This window comes from Nothobranchius furzeri, chromosome 2 (genome assembly GCF_043380555.1).
Source record: "Nothobranchius furzeri strain GRZ-AD chromosome 2, NfurGRZ-RIMD1, whole genome shotgun sequence".
Taxonomy (NCBI): domain Eukaryota; kingdom Metazoa; phylum Chordata; class Actinopteri; order Cyprinodontiformes; family Nothobranchiidae; genus Nothobranchius; species Nothobranchius furzeri.
Window position 1 is genome coordinate 45,846,237 of NC_091742.1, and position 18,566 is coordinate 45,864,802.

The window sequence follows — 18,566 nt, forward strand, 5'->3', positions numbered from 1 at the left end:
GTCTAAAGATACCTGGATGTCTGTGGGAACATCACCAAGAGCCGATGGAGCAAGCGTGTCCATGGCAGCCAGAATTGTAGGTGAGAACCTAACGGGATTCAGGGGGATGAAACACTCCTTCAAGGCCACTGAAGTGTCATCAGTCTATTGAAGAAAATTCACCACATATTACCATCTAATCAAAATTCTCTGAAAAAGATTCATCAAAAACATTCACAAACCTCAGAAAGAACCACTCGTTTCTTGGGGGAATTAGAAGCCTTTTCAAATTCCCCTGAATGGTTCCTCTGCAATGGTAAATAAAAGAAAACACATTAAGAAGCATTAGTGGCACAGCTGCTTAAAATTAGAAACATTTTACAATATTTATACTTTATAAAGTGTCTCACCTTCCCGCTAGGTCTCACGAACGTCCATTCGGAAGGGCGTGGAGGTGGAATGCGTTCCACACCCTTCACAACCACACGGGGCACAATACTCGCTTTCAGCGGACGAGACACCTGGTGCTGCACCAGTGGCTTTAGTGCGGGTGTCTCCAAGAACTGATAGGAGGCATTCCACATCAGTTGCGTGAGTATAGGCATCCCGTGGTCATCACTGAGGTGGATCTGCAACCACAAACACAAACAAAAGAAAATACAAATTTATTACCTCAAATTTATGAATCTTTACCTCGTTTTCTTCCAAGCAATATACTTACACCATCACGGCACCACAGTTCGCGACGGTACCTGGGTAGGTCATCGTGGATCGGCACGTAACTTACACCTTTGAAGCAGAAGGAAAAAAATTAATGTAAAGTTATGAAATGTGATTGTTTGATGCCTAAGAGTATATAGCAATAACACTTGTCGTCAATACTACCTTTTTATCCAATTATGTTGCAACTTACGTAGCTTAGCCGATCTGCGGTGGTACTCCTGCTGAAACAGGTCTTGACGCTCCCAGGATCCAACTAAACGGGGAATCATGGCGGTACAGAAAACCTAAAAAAATTAAGAAATATTTTTTTTAATATACGTTTACAGTCACTTCCTATACCTCCAAAATTACACAAATCAGCTCCTCACCTTAGGCCAGCGACTGAGAATAGCCAAAAGATACCGCTCAAAAGCATCCCCTGCCTCTTCAACTGTTCTGCTGGCCGTAAGGTTGTTAGAAGGAGCCATGACGCAAACAGCATCAGGCTCCCGAGGTAACACAGCCTGTGAAACCTCAAGGCGCAGAAGATCTGCACAAGCTCCTGGAGTGGACATCACTCCAAAAGCGAGGCCGCCAACCGGCATAGGGACTATGCCGTCTGCCACGGACCTCAAGTGGGAGTCCCCAACAAGTAGGACGAACTAAATTAGAAAAAGAAATAAATACATTTTCATATAAAACTATCTGTATTAAATGACATTTCATACAAAAGACAATGCAATATGCTTTTCAGGAAGAAAGAGATAACATTAAACAGTCAAAGTTTACAAACAATAAACTATGAAATGGTAAAACCAATTACAAAATACACCAACATAATGACATGTAAATAAAAATACAGACATGTAAAAATAACTGAGCAGTTTAAGTTCTAAATCACAGATTGAGAAACACTGAATAAAAAGGAAGATGATTGCAACTAGGTTTTCTATTAAGATTCAAAAGTTGGTAGACTTGGGGCACAAGTCTAAAAGAAGCCGATTCAATCCGTTTGCAGCACTGTAACTGATAGCAGCTTCATCACCATCTGACTGTTTCCTTAGGATCCCATAGTACTGCTGCATAGTATTGGAAGGAAATCTATATTTACATTTTAAATATTTGTGAACATTTCACTCACTTTCTTGTCAGGAATCCCACCCGGAAGGACCAACTTGTGAGATTTGTTGGACACTGCACTAGTTGGCCAACGACGAACTCTATGGCGCCAGCCGGTACCAGAGACTTAAAAACACACACACAAAAAAAATCAATCTTTTTTTGTCCAATAATTTTTTCAACTTACATAAATACAGTATAAATTAAATGAATTGCATAACACTACAATGCTTTGTTCTACTAAATACATACGATGAACGTCGTCACTGCTAGGCGTTGGAATCCCAATACGCAGGGGCGGAGGTGGACGTTTGCTGCGCTTGGCAGCATCCGCCTTGCGTTTGGACACTTTGCCAGGCATGGTGAATGCTGTTTGAAACAAATAAAGTAAGTTAATTATTTAGAAGGCAACCCCACATTAGCTCCAAGCACTACACAACTGACTGTCACACAAGTTGCCTGTCACTTGTTAAACATTAAAGAGCAAGTCACCCCCAACTAAACTATTTTTTGCTGATAAACTAAATAAACGAGTGTCTAATCGTGAGGCAGACACGTGTAGTCAATAACTTGGCACTTCAGTGCATCTTAGTTCAAATTTAAATATTCTGCCTAAAACTGGCAGTGTTGTGCCGTTGTCAGGTAAAAACTCTGCACTGTATTTTAATTTAAATCTGCCACCGCTATTGGCTAAGAGGTATGCTATGATGTAAACTGGTACATTATGATGTCACAATGATGTTGTGAGCCTGTGTGTGTATTTGTTAGCAGCTCCGCCTTCCCGGTCTGCCAGGCAACAGCATTTGTTGCATTTTTCAAACATGAAGTGAGAGTGGAGTTAGACTCTGGTAGGGGTTGACTTGCTCTTTAAGTAAAGTTCTAAACATACAAAATAACCAGTTTTGTACCTTAAAAGGGAAACAATGCAGTTCCTGCTTGCTTTTAGCACCCCCTAAAGTTTGTAAGTAATTGACTGTTTAACAAGCAGAAATGCTACTTAACTTCTTGCGGTGCGTTTGTCTTTTTAACACCTTCATCTAACTGCAAAAATGTGTCCTCAGCCTTCATTAGTTTGTACAGGAGCAGTTTCACTATATCAAACAAATGAACTGTGTTCAACATTGAAGACATGTAGGCAACATGCAATGGAGGCAGACTCAAGCTCCAGCATGTCAGCTACACTTTACTGAGATGAACAGGGACCAGCCTGAATACTCTGAAGTTGCATAGCTCAGGGATTACTTTTCACAAGTACATTTGATCATGTTTGTTGTTTCTATTTAGTAAATATAACATTGCTATACTACATTTATGTTCACCAGCAGCACCTCCTAGTCAGCCAACATTAGCTACATGCTCACTGCTAGTTGCCCTGAAAGCAAATGCAAAATGAGACTTTATTAATCATTTATTCCAAAACACCAACTTCTATTACGGCTGAGCTGATACAACAATGCTGCTGTAGAAATTAAACAAATCTTCATATGTCTCATGTGTCAGACTCTCCTCTCTGACTGCTAACAAGCTGCCATGCCAACCTGCTGAAAAAGGCATTTTTCTGGTTCTACCCTTTGAAGAGTGTAATAATAATTAAAAAAATGCAATTTCGGGTTTAAGACAAATTCTAATACTCGTCTTCATTACAGGGTATGTGCAGGTTTAAGGGAGCCAAATTTAAGACTTTTTCAGACCTTTAAGGCCACTTTGACCAAATGTAAGCTATTTTTAAAATTAAATTCAAGCTATAATTTCCAGCTATTGCCTGGAACTGGTGTTAACCACGTCACGAACGTGGGATTAGCCATCCAGTTACCATAAAACTTGCACTTCCCCATGGCGCAAGCTCCCACTAGCTTAATCAACTAATGTGCCAGGGTTTTTCCTGCATTCTAATTTGTGTGGTGGCTGCCTCCAGCTAATTTTGTGCCGCCCCAGCCTGATTTCACTCTGCCCCCAGCTATATTGATGTTATTTTAACAGCAGATGCACCATTGCGCCACTAGGGCGTTGTATGAGCAGCGGTTCACCGAAAAGCGGCAAAACCGCAGCAGACAAAGATCAAAACTTGCTTTTCTCACTAGTTGGTACATATCTATGGTTGGTGCTATTGACGTCCTGATTTCACCCAGGCTCTTCCATAGCAGAGCTGTACAGTGCGACGACAAAAACTGTCTGTGCGTGTCTGTCTATTTTTAAACAAAGCACTGGTGCAACATCTTCGAATTTCTATTTTCCCCAGAACTTTATTGAACAAAAGTAAGTTACGTGTAAGAAAAATGCTTTTAGCTGGCGCACAGTGTGGAAATCTGGATGCAGTGGAGGAAAATAAAGGAACGAGCAAAGGCACAAAGGCAGAACCGGTCCAAAGTTTGGGATCAAAAGTGCAGCTACACGCAGACTGGCTAATGCTAAAGCTAACAGGTAGCAGTCTCATTATCAAGTGGCACACAGAAAAATACATGATGATCGTAAAATTAAGAAAGACTAAACTCTACAAGCGGATGAAAAGTCCCCACCATACTGTTTATTCTGCATCCTGCAGCAGTACTCATCAGAACCGCTGCAGATACGAGTCACATTACTGCTACAAGTCCTACGGCAAGCCATTGTAGTATATAATTCACAAACGCTTCCATCTTTGAACATAATTTGAACTGGATTATTCACAAGCCGTACATAACAGACACGCCACTGTTACATTGTTAGCAGCAGAAATTAAATATTATTACCATATCCAATAAAAATGCATGTTAATGATATTTTACTGAATATATTTATGTGTCATTTAGACTGAGATGAGTGTTTTTAATACAAACCTAAAATGTTACTGAAATGTAGGTCAAATATTTAAAAATATTTTAACTATAAATATCCAATGGGAAAAAAGGAACTAAACACCAATCTAGTGCATATTCAGGGTATATACAGCAATCCGTAAGTAAAATTTACTACTTTTTAATACTTTTTTTTACTACCTTCAGAATTTTTTTAAAACCGTCACAACACTAAATTGCAAGTGTTAATCAGCTACCTATTTACACATATTTTAACATATATAACATACAAAAAGCATAGACTTAGAGACTCACTGATGTTGACAATGTATTGCACATATTTATTTTACTTAGAAAATAAGCCAGGCACTTCTGTTCAGCGGTTCAGACAGTTGACCACGAGGCCAGAAATGATGCAGAACGACCACTGAATATGACATCATCATTATGTGACCGGATATGCTAAAGTAGGGCTGCTCGATTATGGCAAAAACAATAATCACGATTATTGTGACTTAAATTGAGATCTCGATTATTTAAGACGATTTTTCATTTTATGTAGATTTTTATTTTTATTTTTTTTTATTCAGTCATAAAACTGCTCAGGGCACAATCAGGGCAAAAATAAATAAGAAACAAGATGATCACTAAAAGAACTCCTGATTCCCAGTATAAAAAGTCCAATATACTTATAGCTCCTAGTTTATGACCCAAGGGCTATAGACCTTGGTTTAACTCATTTAAGTCTAACCAGTACAGATCCAAATACCAATATCTTGCAAATACTGACAGCAATAATTATACAGTAGCATTTATAACAAATACATGCAAATAAATTGATGTTCACAAAATGTTGCATAACATTTATTTAGTCGTGTCAAGGTGCTGTAGGAGCGTGCACTAGCACCGTGTCCTCAGAGAGATTAGTTATTATTTATCAGCGTGAGGAACTTATTCTACCTTATTTATAAACTATTATTTACAGGTCCATCAGTTAATGTAATAATTGTCCCAACCACAGCTGCACCCCCCACCCCCCAACCCGGTCTCACAGCAATCTGGGGCAAGCTGCACGTGTGTTTAGCGCGCGCACATTAGCTGTTTTTAGCGGCTCAGGAGTCCGCAGGTACGGTGTGTGTCACTCACTCTGGTTACTCCAACAGAGAGCCGCTCCGAGAGCTGTTTCTTTAGCGACTGACACATCACTACATCATTCCCTTTCCTAATGTCCTGAAGAACGGTCCGGAGCGCAGGCGGAGTGTTTAGCTAACCTGCAGGAAATGTCGACGACAGTTATCCAGAAAGTAGCTAAGGGTTACCAGAGATGTTTCTGAGGTGTTCACTAGGTACTTTTAGGATTAAAAAAGTCAAGAAGGGGGTCTGAAAAGCTGTTAGAAATAGCGTCAAAGTCGCTAAGTTGGCGACACTGTGGAGGAGCGCTTCATTTGCAACTCAGGGCAGCGCAAGTGGGAGGAGCAAATAATCGGCTTGTTTTGTTTTTATAATCGTTCAAAACATTTCATTCGGAATATATTTCTATGTCGATGTTCAGAATACGACACCTGATAGTCTGAAAAAAAAACCTAATTTGGAAAAAATAATACCTCCGAGACCAAATTTAACACTTTTAATGGCCTTAAATTTGACTATTTTTATTTATCACTTTTTAATACTTTTTAAAACCCCGCGGACACCCTGATATTAATGGGCCTTTCATAATAAAAGTCCATTATTTCAGCCTGACAATTTTGTTTGTTTCATTTCATATTTTTTAGCAGCAAACCTGTTTTGTTTCACTTGAAACGTTGTCAAATGGAATATTCAATTAATCAACAGAAGCTTAGATTAGAACACTTAACAAAAAAATATTTTGCCTTTAAAAAAGTGATGCAGTTGAATACACAGAGTATGCATGTGTTGGCGCATGGTCAAGATGGTTCCACCTCTGCCTCAATTTGAGCCAGGTAAAACCCTGAATATGCTAATCTAAAAATAGCCCCCTTTCACCACAGACTGAATGTGTACGGTTCCGCTTATGCCAATATCATACACAAAAAATGCTGAACACCAACTAGAAATTCATGGAATTTTTATAGAAATAAGTCTTGTTTATTGGGTCCTTGGTAATTTAAGACCTTTGGAAACTGTATTTAAGGATTATTTTTAATTTTTAAGGATTTTTAAGGCCTTAAATTTGGAAAAGCTCATTTAAGCCTTTTTAAGACTTTAAGGACCCGTGGATACCCTGCATTATCATCAACCTTGATTTTTGGAGCCTCTTACAAGCATGAGGCATGCCACCAATGTGCTGCACAGTAAAGTAATGTTACAGGTCCCAGGTATGTGACCATGCAACAGGTGATTCTGTTAAAAACAGTCAAATGAGCAGACAGGACATCAGTACGGTGTTGCTGCGTTAGCTCTTCATTGCAGAATTTTATTAACACTTTCAACCATGTCAAGCAGCACATTTTCTACCATTCACCTTGTTTAAGCAGTTCCCTTTTGACAAATTCTGAATAGTCAGACACTTATTTTACCGCATTTGACATTTTCTTGCAATACTGGTTCATCACTACATGTTCATAATATAATAAGACACTCATGGAACAAACTTAATATTTCTACCCCACTTGAGCTTTAAAATAATATAAATGCAAACCAGTTTAAATAACTCTTTCTCATCAACTACCTTGCTTATTTTCACTATTTCACCTACATGAACAAAATAACACTTCTTTCTCAGCAATGCCATTCATTTTACATGGAGCACACAGGATAAAATCCAAGTAAACATGAAGCCGTTATTGTGCCGCCATATCAACTTCACCATCGGGGGGCGCCAGGCGTACAGCACATTTAAACCACACATTAAGAACAAAACTTCCTCCCAAACCGATTAACAGGTGCTTGACAAACACATCTTGACACGGTTTTCTCCCATTTTCACCTGTTTATCGCTCTTATATGAGGACACTAACCTGTTAAAAACAGTCAAATGAGCAGACAGGACATCAGTATGGTGTTGCTGCGTTAGCTCTTCATTGCAGAATGAGGAAAAGCTAACGGCTGCGCCAATGTCCGCACCAAACTGTCCCGGTCAGCTGCCAAGTATCATACTGCCCTCTACTGGCATTAAGGTGCATTACCTTTACAGAACAGTTTACAAAGACAATGTCCTTAGAGACTCTAAGTTTTTTTTTCTTTTCCTTTTAGCCTGAATCCATTAAATATATATATATTTTTTTCACACAGGAATAAATTACATCAGATGGTTAAAGCATCAATACGAAAAATGTGACCACATCTGTCTGTGTGTGTCATAGTAAGACTAAGAGACTAAAAATAAAAACTATCATTTAAAAGCAGAATAAACTCATGTAAATATATATATAAACATCTAACCTGCAGAATTAAAAGCAAAACCATAAAAGTGGGTCTTTAGCTTTGTTTTAAACGCCGCTACTGTACGAGGTCCTGTTACAGAACGTCACATAATGCCCGAGTGTTTATGGTGTTGGGCCCTCCTGAAATGTAATGACTGCTTTCAGTGTGAATTTCTCTCCTTGAAGTAGCAGAGTGGATGGGAATTCAATAAGCAAAACCTTTTTTGGACTGTGTAAACGGTGCCCCAAAGTTTCTGTTGAGCATTTTCCAAGGTCTGTGTCAATCCATACAAGCTCTCTCAGGCTGTAACTGTGACAAACCGTCCCTGTGCAAAGTTGCTTTCCAGATGAATCTGTTTTAAATGCTGTTGGAGATGGATCAGGACTTTTGATTGGTCTTTGACATGGTAATTCTAGAAGGTTTAGCCCTTGTTCAACAGCAGACTGAAGGTGAGCTATGCCAGTAGCATTTGACTTAAAAGCTACAGTTCACATATTAAGTTAATGTTTTAACAACCATTACCATTTTACCACATACTCTGCTGGTAGCACTCTAGATGGAGTAAGGTAATGTTAAGAAACATGGTAGTCAGTGATCCACAACCAACTTATTGGCTCAAAATACCTTATGTAGTTATAAACTGATACACACCTACTGGCATGCCCCTTTAAATGTCATCATGAATGTTATTTAATGTTATTATTACGGCAGCACAGTGGTTAGCACTGTTACAGGGCTGCCAGCCAACACTGTCTTTAAACAAGCCGCCATTTTATTCCAGCCTGTCATCCCAGTTAGGGCCAGATTAACACTTTGTTGTACCCTGGGCAACAATATTCAAGGGCCCCATCATCACGACCCAAGGATCACCACAATATGGTCACATACAGAATATTTTACTGTAATATGCAGTAAATATACTCAATACTTGAATGCCTGACATCACGTAACCCGCTCAGGGTAACCTTTGACCCACCTCGTGTGGACTGACCAATGAGGAGAGGGTCTTAACTTGAGGCCCTCTCTTCATTGGTCAGTCTGCATGAGACTGACTCTCAACTGACGTTCAAAGTCATAGGCAGCGAAGCGTCTCTGTGCAGCGCAAAAGCCCGGGTGGACAGTTTGTTGAATATAGGGTGATCATATTTCCATTTCCAAACAAGAGGACAGGGGATCTGTGCCTATGACATCACACTATGGCAACGCCACACAAACCACGTTGGGACCCATTTTTTGTAAGAACTAAATTAATATCAAATTCTGCCAATAAAAGGGCTCCAAAACAATTCATATGTAAATATTTAGCATATTTATTGCAAAATCTAATTTTTCTGCTTTAGTGCTGCAACAAGGTTTTATTAATAATAAATTATTATACCTTTTGTTTTACTACAGCAACGGTAAGCTTCCTGTGCACAGATTATTAAGGATGCTTGTTTCAGCTGTGAGATTAGACGATAGGATCAATGAAAAAATAAGTGTTCACACACTCCACAGAAACTTTCAGAGAATCCACAAATAGTGGCTTTCAAATGGTTTTGTTACTTTTTGCAGGTTCAGAAAAGCAGCAGATGAGACAGCGTGTCTGATAATTTAGTTTTCCATCTGATAACATGTCAGCGATGTCTGAGGAGCTTTTATAAACACTGTATAACTAACACTCCTGGAGAGGGTATGAATTACACAGAGGCTTCTGGGGAGCCCAGTTATGGGGGGTGGGTGGGGTCATTTTGCCTTGGCCCCCAAAATGTCTTGAAACGGCCCTGGGTGTGTGACTGAGTTTTGAAGGTGATCTGAATTGTATCAGATGTATAAATATGACATGTGTAGAACTTATTGTTTTGTACAGGTAAAAACGTGTAGTGGAGATAAATCTACCTACATTTTACTTTTCAACACTTTGTTTTGTTTTCTTGTCTTTATTTAACTATTTTCTTGTCCTATCTGCCCGGACAGAGTGAAAAGTGGACATGTCCGGGGAAAACCGGTCGTACGGTCACCCTACTTTAATATAAAGCGGGAGATTACACATAGGCCTACACTATTTTGCTCGTGCCCTTGCTGCCCTGGGCCCTTTAGAGATCGTGCGCCCTGGGCAGAGGTGGAAAGACTACTAAAATTTCCTACTTAATGACGAGTACCAATACTTTGATAATTTTTTACTCAATTACAAGTAAAAGCACTTGCCTAAATTTTTACTCAAGTAAAAGTAAAAAGTATCGTAAACAAAATGTACTCAAAGTAAAAGTTACTTAGTTACATTTTTGTAAGCGTAAAAATGGCTACATCCAAGTAGTGCTAAATCACAACGCCAGTTCACAATGCGCTCGTGTGTGCGCACACACACACACTCAAACCCGCAAGGCTTGAAGGAGGGATTTCTATTCAATCAGTGAGAACAGGACGTGCACATTGACTGGACGAGGTTTTTCTAGGATGGTTAGTTTCAATTGTGATTAACATTATTCTTTATTTTGAGAAAAAAAAAAATATTTTTAGATGCCATCAGTATGTGAGCTATCTCAATGTTTTCATGACAAAACTCTAACATGAGACTGTGCTCTAACCTGTCACATAACAAGCTAAATGAAAGTCAAATATTTCAGATGGACCGTATGACAGCTGTTAACGTTGGCTCTGCCCTACTTTACCTCTACATTACAGTTCCTTTATCCATGTCCATCCTAGAGCTCCTCTCTGACCTTCATGCTTATTTAGAGCAGCTGATTTTTAAAGTTAGCAGAGTTCATCCTTGGTAGTGGGTTCACTCACTCATTTAACCCTTCACCACTGAAATCAGTTTGTTCATTCCAGTCCTCCTAAATAATCATCCAATCAACCAACTGGAATCCTTAAGGGTCCCGTAACGTATATCCTGTCAGAACAGGCCTTGGGAGCCCAGGTGTTACTAGAACTAATGGTGTCTCCTCACCAGCATGAGCCAGTCTGTGAAAGTTGGACTCCAAACATGAACTTTAAATTAATGCATTCATCTCCTCTTGTAGCACATTAACATGTTTTAAAAGGCATGTATCATGATATGTTACACCTCCCAGACCAAAGATAAGATAAAACATTATCATAAACACTATTAAGATGTCATTATTTATGAAATATAAGTTATTTTCCTGAGCCATTACTTCAGCCAAGATATAAGATGCATGGATTTGATGAAACCACGCTGTCTCATGCAGTTCTATATGTGTAACACACACACACACACACATGCACGCGCGCACACGCAAGCGCGCGCACACACACACACACACACACACTGCATTCATCTCCTCTTGTAGCACATTAACATGTTTTAAAAGGCATGTATCATGATAAGTTACACCTCCCAGACCAAAGATAAGATAAAACATTATCATAGACACTATTAAGATGTCATTATTTATGAAATATAAGTTATTTTCCTGAGCCATTACTTCAGCCAAGATATAAGATGCATTTAATGAAACCACGCTGTCTCAAGCAGTTCTATATGTGTAACACACACACACACACACACATGCACGCTCGCACATGCACACGCAAGCGCGCGCACACACACACACACTGCAGCATGTTCGAATCATTTGAATGACTAATTTAACTACACTGAACTGCTTTTGTAATAATTTAATCTCTTATTCTGGACTAAAATAAAGAAACAAGCTAAATCATCACATATCTGTGGCATCAAGAAGCAACTTCTGAGTTCAAACACAGCGATGGAGCACATGTTTACACCTGAACAGTATGAGAATGCTTTAAATCACAGAGGCCTGCAGGTCTTCTGTTTTATGAGCAGAGCGCTGAGAATCCGCTTGTTATGAGCGCTAAACGTTATTTTGCCGCTGCCGTGCGGAGCGGTAGAGAAACACAATTCAAACACGGAACCGAGTCCGGCTACCGAACCGAGCAGAATTCCGATGACGTCACACCGGTGCGCGAAAGTGCGGGTTCCAACCCACAGGAGGAGGGAGAGAGGAGGTGAACAGCAAGTTGATCGACTGAACTTATGTCTTTGAGCAAAAGTGTACACCCACACACCCCCAACGGTTTAGACGTGGCGCTCATGCAGGTGTCTCTTTCCGTTCCGACGCTGCTTCACGTAATATTTGTAATTTATTTAGCCTATAATTTATTTTTACTCAGTAACGGATATGATTTAAAATGTAGCGAATTACAATTCTTTTTTAAAAACTTACTCAAGTAAAAGTAAAAGTACAGCTTTTAAAAACGACTTAAAAAGTATAAATATACAAAAAAGCTACTCAATTACAGTAACGTGAGTAAATGTAATTCATTACTTTCCACCTCTGGCCCTGGGCAATTGCCCACTTGCCCATATGTTTAATCCGGCCTTGATCCCAGTCACCGAACATTGCTAAACCAGACCTCCGCAGCTTCCAAAGAATGCTTTCCCTGACAATTACAGCAAAACTAGCGGTCTAATTTACAAGCCTACACAAACACCCCACTGAAATAAATTTGCACACACAGGCTATTAACATGGATTTAGAGCCAGCAGAATAGCAGAGAAGCTAACTTACAACAGCCAAATCTTATCATGTTTAAACACCGCCAAAAAACAAGCAAATTTGACTCACCTCAACAGAAGACGATGCGCTGCGTTAAATGCAAACAGAGGAACAGAGGTGAAGGAAGCTCTCCAAATATGGTTGATACCAACTTGGAAAACGAGGGTTAGGGAGAACTCTGAATATACACGAGGTACACTCAAAGCGGGTCTGTAAAAGACTGAAGCGTTTTGGGCGCCTATTTCAGTTAAAGGTTGTCTCAACCAATCAGTGGGGCGGAAGACGGTTTTTGAAACCAAACAACCAATAGAACTCCGGGACTTGACGTCACTTTACTTTTTTCACAATTAGTAACGCTACAAATCGGTTTCACCTTGTTCAATAAAGTTTTGAAAAAAAAAAAACACTACAAATCGGAAATCAGCACGTAGAAACCTCTCCCATAGCGTAGGTGCTACTTACCACATCGCCAGATTTATGGTGTTCTTTTTTTCCTGTCGAATAAACAATTATAAGTTCGCTGAACTTGCAGCCATTTTCCTACTGGTTTTACCGAATACTTTGACATCATGTTTCAATTCAAACACTGTAATGATTAACTGAGCATTAAACATAAATTTGATTTTTTTCCCCATCTCTTTAAATTACAATGCTGTGTATGTTTTACACGTGATTTTTTACTAGAAAAAGGAATCAGCTGCACAAATGATCATATCAGCACGCTGCAGGTTCCTACCCCATTTGCACATGCTAAAATATGTGACAGTTATTTTATGTGAGTATTTTTATACTAGGATATCAGTCTACTGTGCTTTGCCTTTTCTTGCAAGAATGCTTAATATATAGTCATTTCATTCTCCATGATAGAGCCTGACATTCAGCTTTTACAACATTCTACAGTACTCTCATATCTTGCATTAGAGTTTAATTATTTATACCGTTTTTAACGTACATCACATATAAAGGAGTTGATCCTTGCATATGACATTACCTTTAAAATGAAAAATGTACTAATATCAGTAATATATACACATTAAATAATACCAGAAGAATAACACACATGTCAAAATGTAGTCTGTAACCCATGTGAACTTTTCATTTTGTCCTGTAGGCTGTTGGATGGTAATTCCACACAGGGGGCTGGCCCACCTATCAGATAGGAGGAATAAAGGAATCAGATCAACAGCTCCTCACCACCAGATTGTATTCCTAAGTGGTAGCATCCAGTCAGTTTATCTTTTTGAAACTTTACCTCTTCATCTGCCTTTGTTCATTCCGTAGGATTGCAAAACTCCAACAACTCATGACGCCTATATAGCTACCATCCTCTTCTCCAGAACCACGTTTGAATCTGTTCCCTGGCTCCATGGATGGCCTCCCTTACTTAAATCATCTGGTCTTCAGTGCATGTCCTGTCCACACTCCAAATAAACACTGTAAGCTGTTTCCTAAATGCATCATCACCATTCTCTTATAGACTGTTGCTCATGTACACTTCCTGATTCCATATGGATCTTCTCACCTGCCCACAACTTTGCTTTCTCCACACTGAAATACATAATCTTTGCTACATGTAATAATGAAGACCCCAATGACAACAAGAAAATAAGGAACATTTGCATTACATAACCCTTTTGAAAACAAACATTTGTCAAATAACTTCTGTTAGCTATTATTTAATGAAGATTGTAGCCATGTTACACCTACTGAATATGATTTGATTTTCATGTTTCTGTTCAATTTCTGTAAATTACACAAAATGTCAACTGTAATTACATCACACTACATCATTGATGTCAAATTACAGTGCTGTAAAATTAACATTTCTTTCTAACATTTTTAACCATTTAACCATCCTTTGTCTATGGAATTACGAGCCTCACTTATGGTAATAACCATCACGATTAAACCCAGGTTTGTGTTGGTACCTGAGAATATCTCAAACAACAAGGACTCAATCACTACCAGAAATCACAACATTTATTCAGTTACAAACTAGGCTACACACAGGGAACACTAAGGACACAAAAAGCTCATCCAGATTTGTCATGTAGGGCTGCAGTCTTTTAACCCACATGAAAGAATCACACACGGAGAGAGAGGTGAGTAAAATTATACGTTTTATTATAAAGAAAAATAACAAAAAGCGCTGATCCAAACTGGGCCAGGGGGAGTATTCCAATCCTAAAATAGAAGATAACAAAATGAATACTGACAACCAGGCAAACACCGGAGTAATGGTGGCGTAGTCTTACTGTGTGAAGTGGGGTTTTGAGCAGGAGAGGGAGGCAAGTCAGGTTTGAGCTGGAGATGGTCTGGTGGAGAGGAGTAGCAGGCAGTGAAGTAATCCAGGACAGGTGAGAGGTGGAGAGCGGGAGACCAGAGGAGTTGAGCGGCGTTGGGTGAAAAATCCACTTCAGACAGCAGGAAGCTGAGGTAAGAATCCAGGGCTGGTACTGCAGCAGACAAGGAGGATAAAACTAAGCACGGGGGAGAAAAAACACGAGGCTAGATTTAAACAGGAACTAGGAGAGCTACAGTACCCAACAATAGAGTATCAACCGGCGCTGAAGTGTGGCAACACTGCTCCTTATATCCTCTGGCCTGGCTGATGGTCATTAGCTGCAGCTGGGGCTCTCCAACCTGCTCACCTGCAAACACTTACCCCTTCTTTCCACTGGAGCCGTCAGCAGCACGTTACTGCAGCAGCACGTCAAGCTGCTGCTTGGCCCTTCCCACGAGACGTGAAGCAGCAGGGGAGCAGCTGTCACCGACCGAGCACGAAGTCACACGAGTGACTTCGTCAGTAAACACAACAACAAGCAGGAGAAAACTACAACATGGCTCCAAAATTTTTGTGTTTTATGTTCTGTCCATTTTATAATCGCCAATACGGACCTGAAAAACAAAGGAGACCGCTAGCTAGGTGATAACTTCTCACGGGGCCGCACAGTTAGTAACCTTTTTTAAAGTAAAGCAACCGAAGGCAGTACGTTTCTTTATTCTGAAAATCTCGGGAGCTTCGCTCCATTTCCGCGTCCGATTTCCTGTCTTTCCTTCCCCAAAAATGTCCAACTTGACCCGTTTCAGAGGCGTCGCGCGTAGAAAATAGAACCGGCGCGTAAAGGCCGCGACATGCTGCTCCTGAGACGCGGCCGACTCGCGCTGCTGACGGCTCCTGTGGAAAAGGTTCTGTTGACCACAGCGGCTCCTATCAGCAGCTATGACGTGCTGCTGCAGTAACGTGCTGCTGACGGCTCCTGTGGAAAGAAGGGGTTAAGAGCACAGCAGCAGAGGAAAAGCAGAGCCATGACAAGATCACAGTAAATCAACAGGTGTAAAAGGCCTCCACACCAAGCCTGAACAAGAGCACTGCAGCGCTGCAAACTCACTGTACACAGAACCACAAGACAGTACAGATGCTTGGGTCAGAGGCTGAAAACAGGGCAGATGAACAGTTTAATACCATGATGCAGTTCTTCTGTGAACTGACAGACAGGCAGTCTAAAAACACACAGCTCACCTGGACAAAGCAGCCAACCAGCAGAAGCATGGAGGGTGTTTTGACTGCAGTGAACACCTTAGCAGATAAAAGTTAACTTGTGACTCCACGTGCATATCACACATGTGAAGTTATTTTTACACTGAAATACTTGAGTTTGTAGCAGGCATGCTTTTAATAAATGACTTTAAGAGTCAGAAGTACTTTGTCTCTGAGTGATGTCAGGTAGATGCAGTTTACTCACACTAAATATAAACTACTGGCTCTCATCCTCAGGTGTGTAATCTACTCCAGTTACTCAGGTGTGTAATGTACTACAGCTACTTAGGTGTGTAATCTACTCCAGTTACTCAGCTCTATAAAAGTCCACATTACAGCAGGAAGTGGATCACATTTAACAAAGGTCACACACTCAAAAATGTTGGGCAGCTTAAAGCACACACACCACTTTCTACATTTTAACCTCAAATGTGACACATTTTAGAAACTCTCACATGTTTTCTAACCCATCAGTCACATATAACACTTGCAATGAAGCTCTGTCACCTTAGAGGCTTGCAGCAGATTTCATAGTGACTTGAATGTTCACACCAAGCTTAGTCAGGTAATGGGATGTGTATTTAGCATGTAAACATCACTTTACTTCCAAAGGAACATTTTACCTTTAATAGTGTGAATTCATATCAACACATATGTTCTCTCTGATAAACATCCAACATAGCTGTGGATGTTGGATGTTTTCACTCTTCTCTGGACGCTCACTGAGGTTAGGAAGCACACAGCAGCTGTTTTTAAACTACAGCAGAAAAACAATAGAATACAGTTAAAATGTATAATCATACAAATGCATACAATCAACGTGTTTAATAGGGTGAACTTACACGTCGTGTTTTGTTTCTCTGCCGCGCTATTTTTCTTCCTTCCTACATAACGGACCATCTCTCCTGCTGGATTCTTCATCTCCCGACTCTCTCCGCGTGCTCTAGCAGCCTCTACGTAATACCTGTGATTTGATTGCTCATCAAAGGTATTCTCATAAAGCACGTAATGAGCACAGTCACCTCCTGAGCCCCATTACCAGCTGTGAGCTCAGCTTCATGTTACTGTAATTCCAGCTCTTAAAACCTTTTAGTTCTGCCATTGTTCAACTCTGCCTGGCCTTGTTTATCTTTATCTTTGAATAAATTTGTCAAAAAAGGTCGTATCTGCACAAAACATTTTCAGGACAAGCTTAGCTTTCCGTATCTGTAAAGATTTTGCAGCTATTTTGTTTGAAATTACCCAAAAAAAAAATGTAATAACAGAAAAAAACTGATTTCATTTTTCTTCAGAAATGTATGAATAGAAAATAGAGATGTACATGAATAAAAAATCTGAAATACCAGAAATCAAACCTAACATGGATTACAACTTTGTATTGATTTTTTTACATTTACAACTTTCAGTGTCTGACTTTCAGGTGATATTGTCTGTCAATGTTCAGGCGTTTTTAGCTGCTGTGGTCTTCTGCAGAGCAATTCCTGTCCTGCTGCAGACAAAATACTTTCTTGCATTCTTAGCACATCCAGGGAGTGCTTTTTTGCACTGCGTGTACCTGGTTTATCCATGACGGGAAGCTGATAGCCAGGAGTTCTTCTGGGGATAAATCTGGGTGGCGTGGGTTGACAGTACCTGGGTTTGACTTTGTTGTCCAGGAGTCCAGAAGATGTGGAGCATCTCCAGCAAGATCCTTCCTCTGACACTGCCCATTGCTGGTGAATGGCTCATCAGAAGAATCTCTAAAATTAAAAATATATCAAATCATATAACATTTAAATTTTCAAGCAGTAAATACTGGTAAATGAAAACTGAATAAAATAAAATTAAACACAGAACTAAAGTTAAAAATATTTTTGAACTGTAGATAAACTTACTGCAGCTGTGATGGGAAATCATCTTCACTCGCACCTGAATCCTCAACCACAGATGTATATGGAGGTTTTGTTTTCCTGGAAGTAGCAGTAGTAGTATAATAGAATAGTAATAGTATTAGCACAAATACTGGACAACAAAAACTGGAACGTCTTTAGTGGAAATATTTAGTGCAATGAAACTTACTGCGTTTGTGACGGAAAAACGATGAGGGCACATCTTGCTCCTCATCAACAGATCTTGAGGAACATTTCCTATTTCTAGAAGATTTCCTGATTTCTTTCATTATTTACAAAAACGAATCTAACATAAAACAATAAAAAGCCTCCGTGAAAAATGCATCTGAAAAAAAATACGGGTGGTAAAACAAAAACAAACATGGCAAAAAATGTCACAAAAGTCTCAATGTATGCTAAATTACTAAATGCAAACATAAAGTACGATACTTACCGAAAATATTTATTATATCAGTATAAGAGAACAGTGGTGGCTGGTGAAAGATATTTTTGGTGGGGCTGTGCTATTTTTTTTTAACAAACTTATGCTTTCTGAGCTTTGTGCACAACTTCACTATTTCCTGAATTAAGCACAGCTCTTTTATTTCCTGTCTTACATTATTGGACAAAGGGATTAATCCACGTGTGTCTGACTATTGGCACGCTG

At 39.7% G+C, this 18,566-nt stretch overlaps 1 protein-coding gene and 1 long non-coding RNA gene across 2 annotated transcripts; both read right to left on the bottom strand.

The window, feature by feature from the left end:
• Positions 1-31: 31 nt before the first annotated feature.
• Positions 32-12,879, bottom strand: LOC129160121 (uncharacterized). The gene is made up of 9 exons (XM_070548743.1): positions 12,560-12,879; positions 2,053-2,169; positions 1,823-1,926; positions 1,071-1,343; positions 893-986; positions 701-768; positions 390-608; positions 222-287; positions 32-88 (listed from the first exon to the last, which is right to left on the bottom strand). The coding sequence occupies exons 2-9, from the start codon at positions 2,159-2,161 to the stop codon at positions 32-34; spliced, it is 990 nt and encodes a 329-aa protein (XP_070404844.1). The 5' UTR covers positions 2,162-2,169; positions 12,560-12,879.
• A 4,762-nt stretch (positions 12,880-17,641) lies between these two features.
• Positions 17,642-18,214, bottom strand: LOC139063588 (uncharacterized). The gene is made up of 3 exons (XR_011516968.1): positions 18,090-18,214; positions 17,906-17,980; positions 17,642-17,770 (listed from the first exon to the last, which is right to left on the bottom strand). It is a non-coding gene; the product is annotated as an uncharacterized lncRNA (long non-coding RNA).
• Between the last annotated feature and the right edge of the window lie 352 nt (positions 18,215-18,566).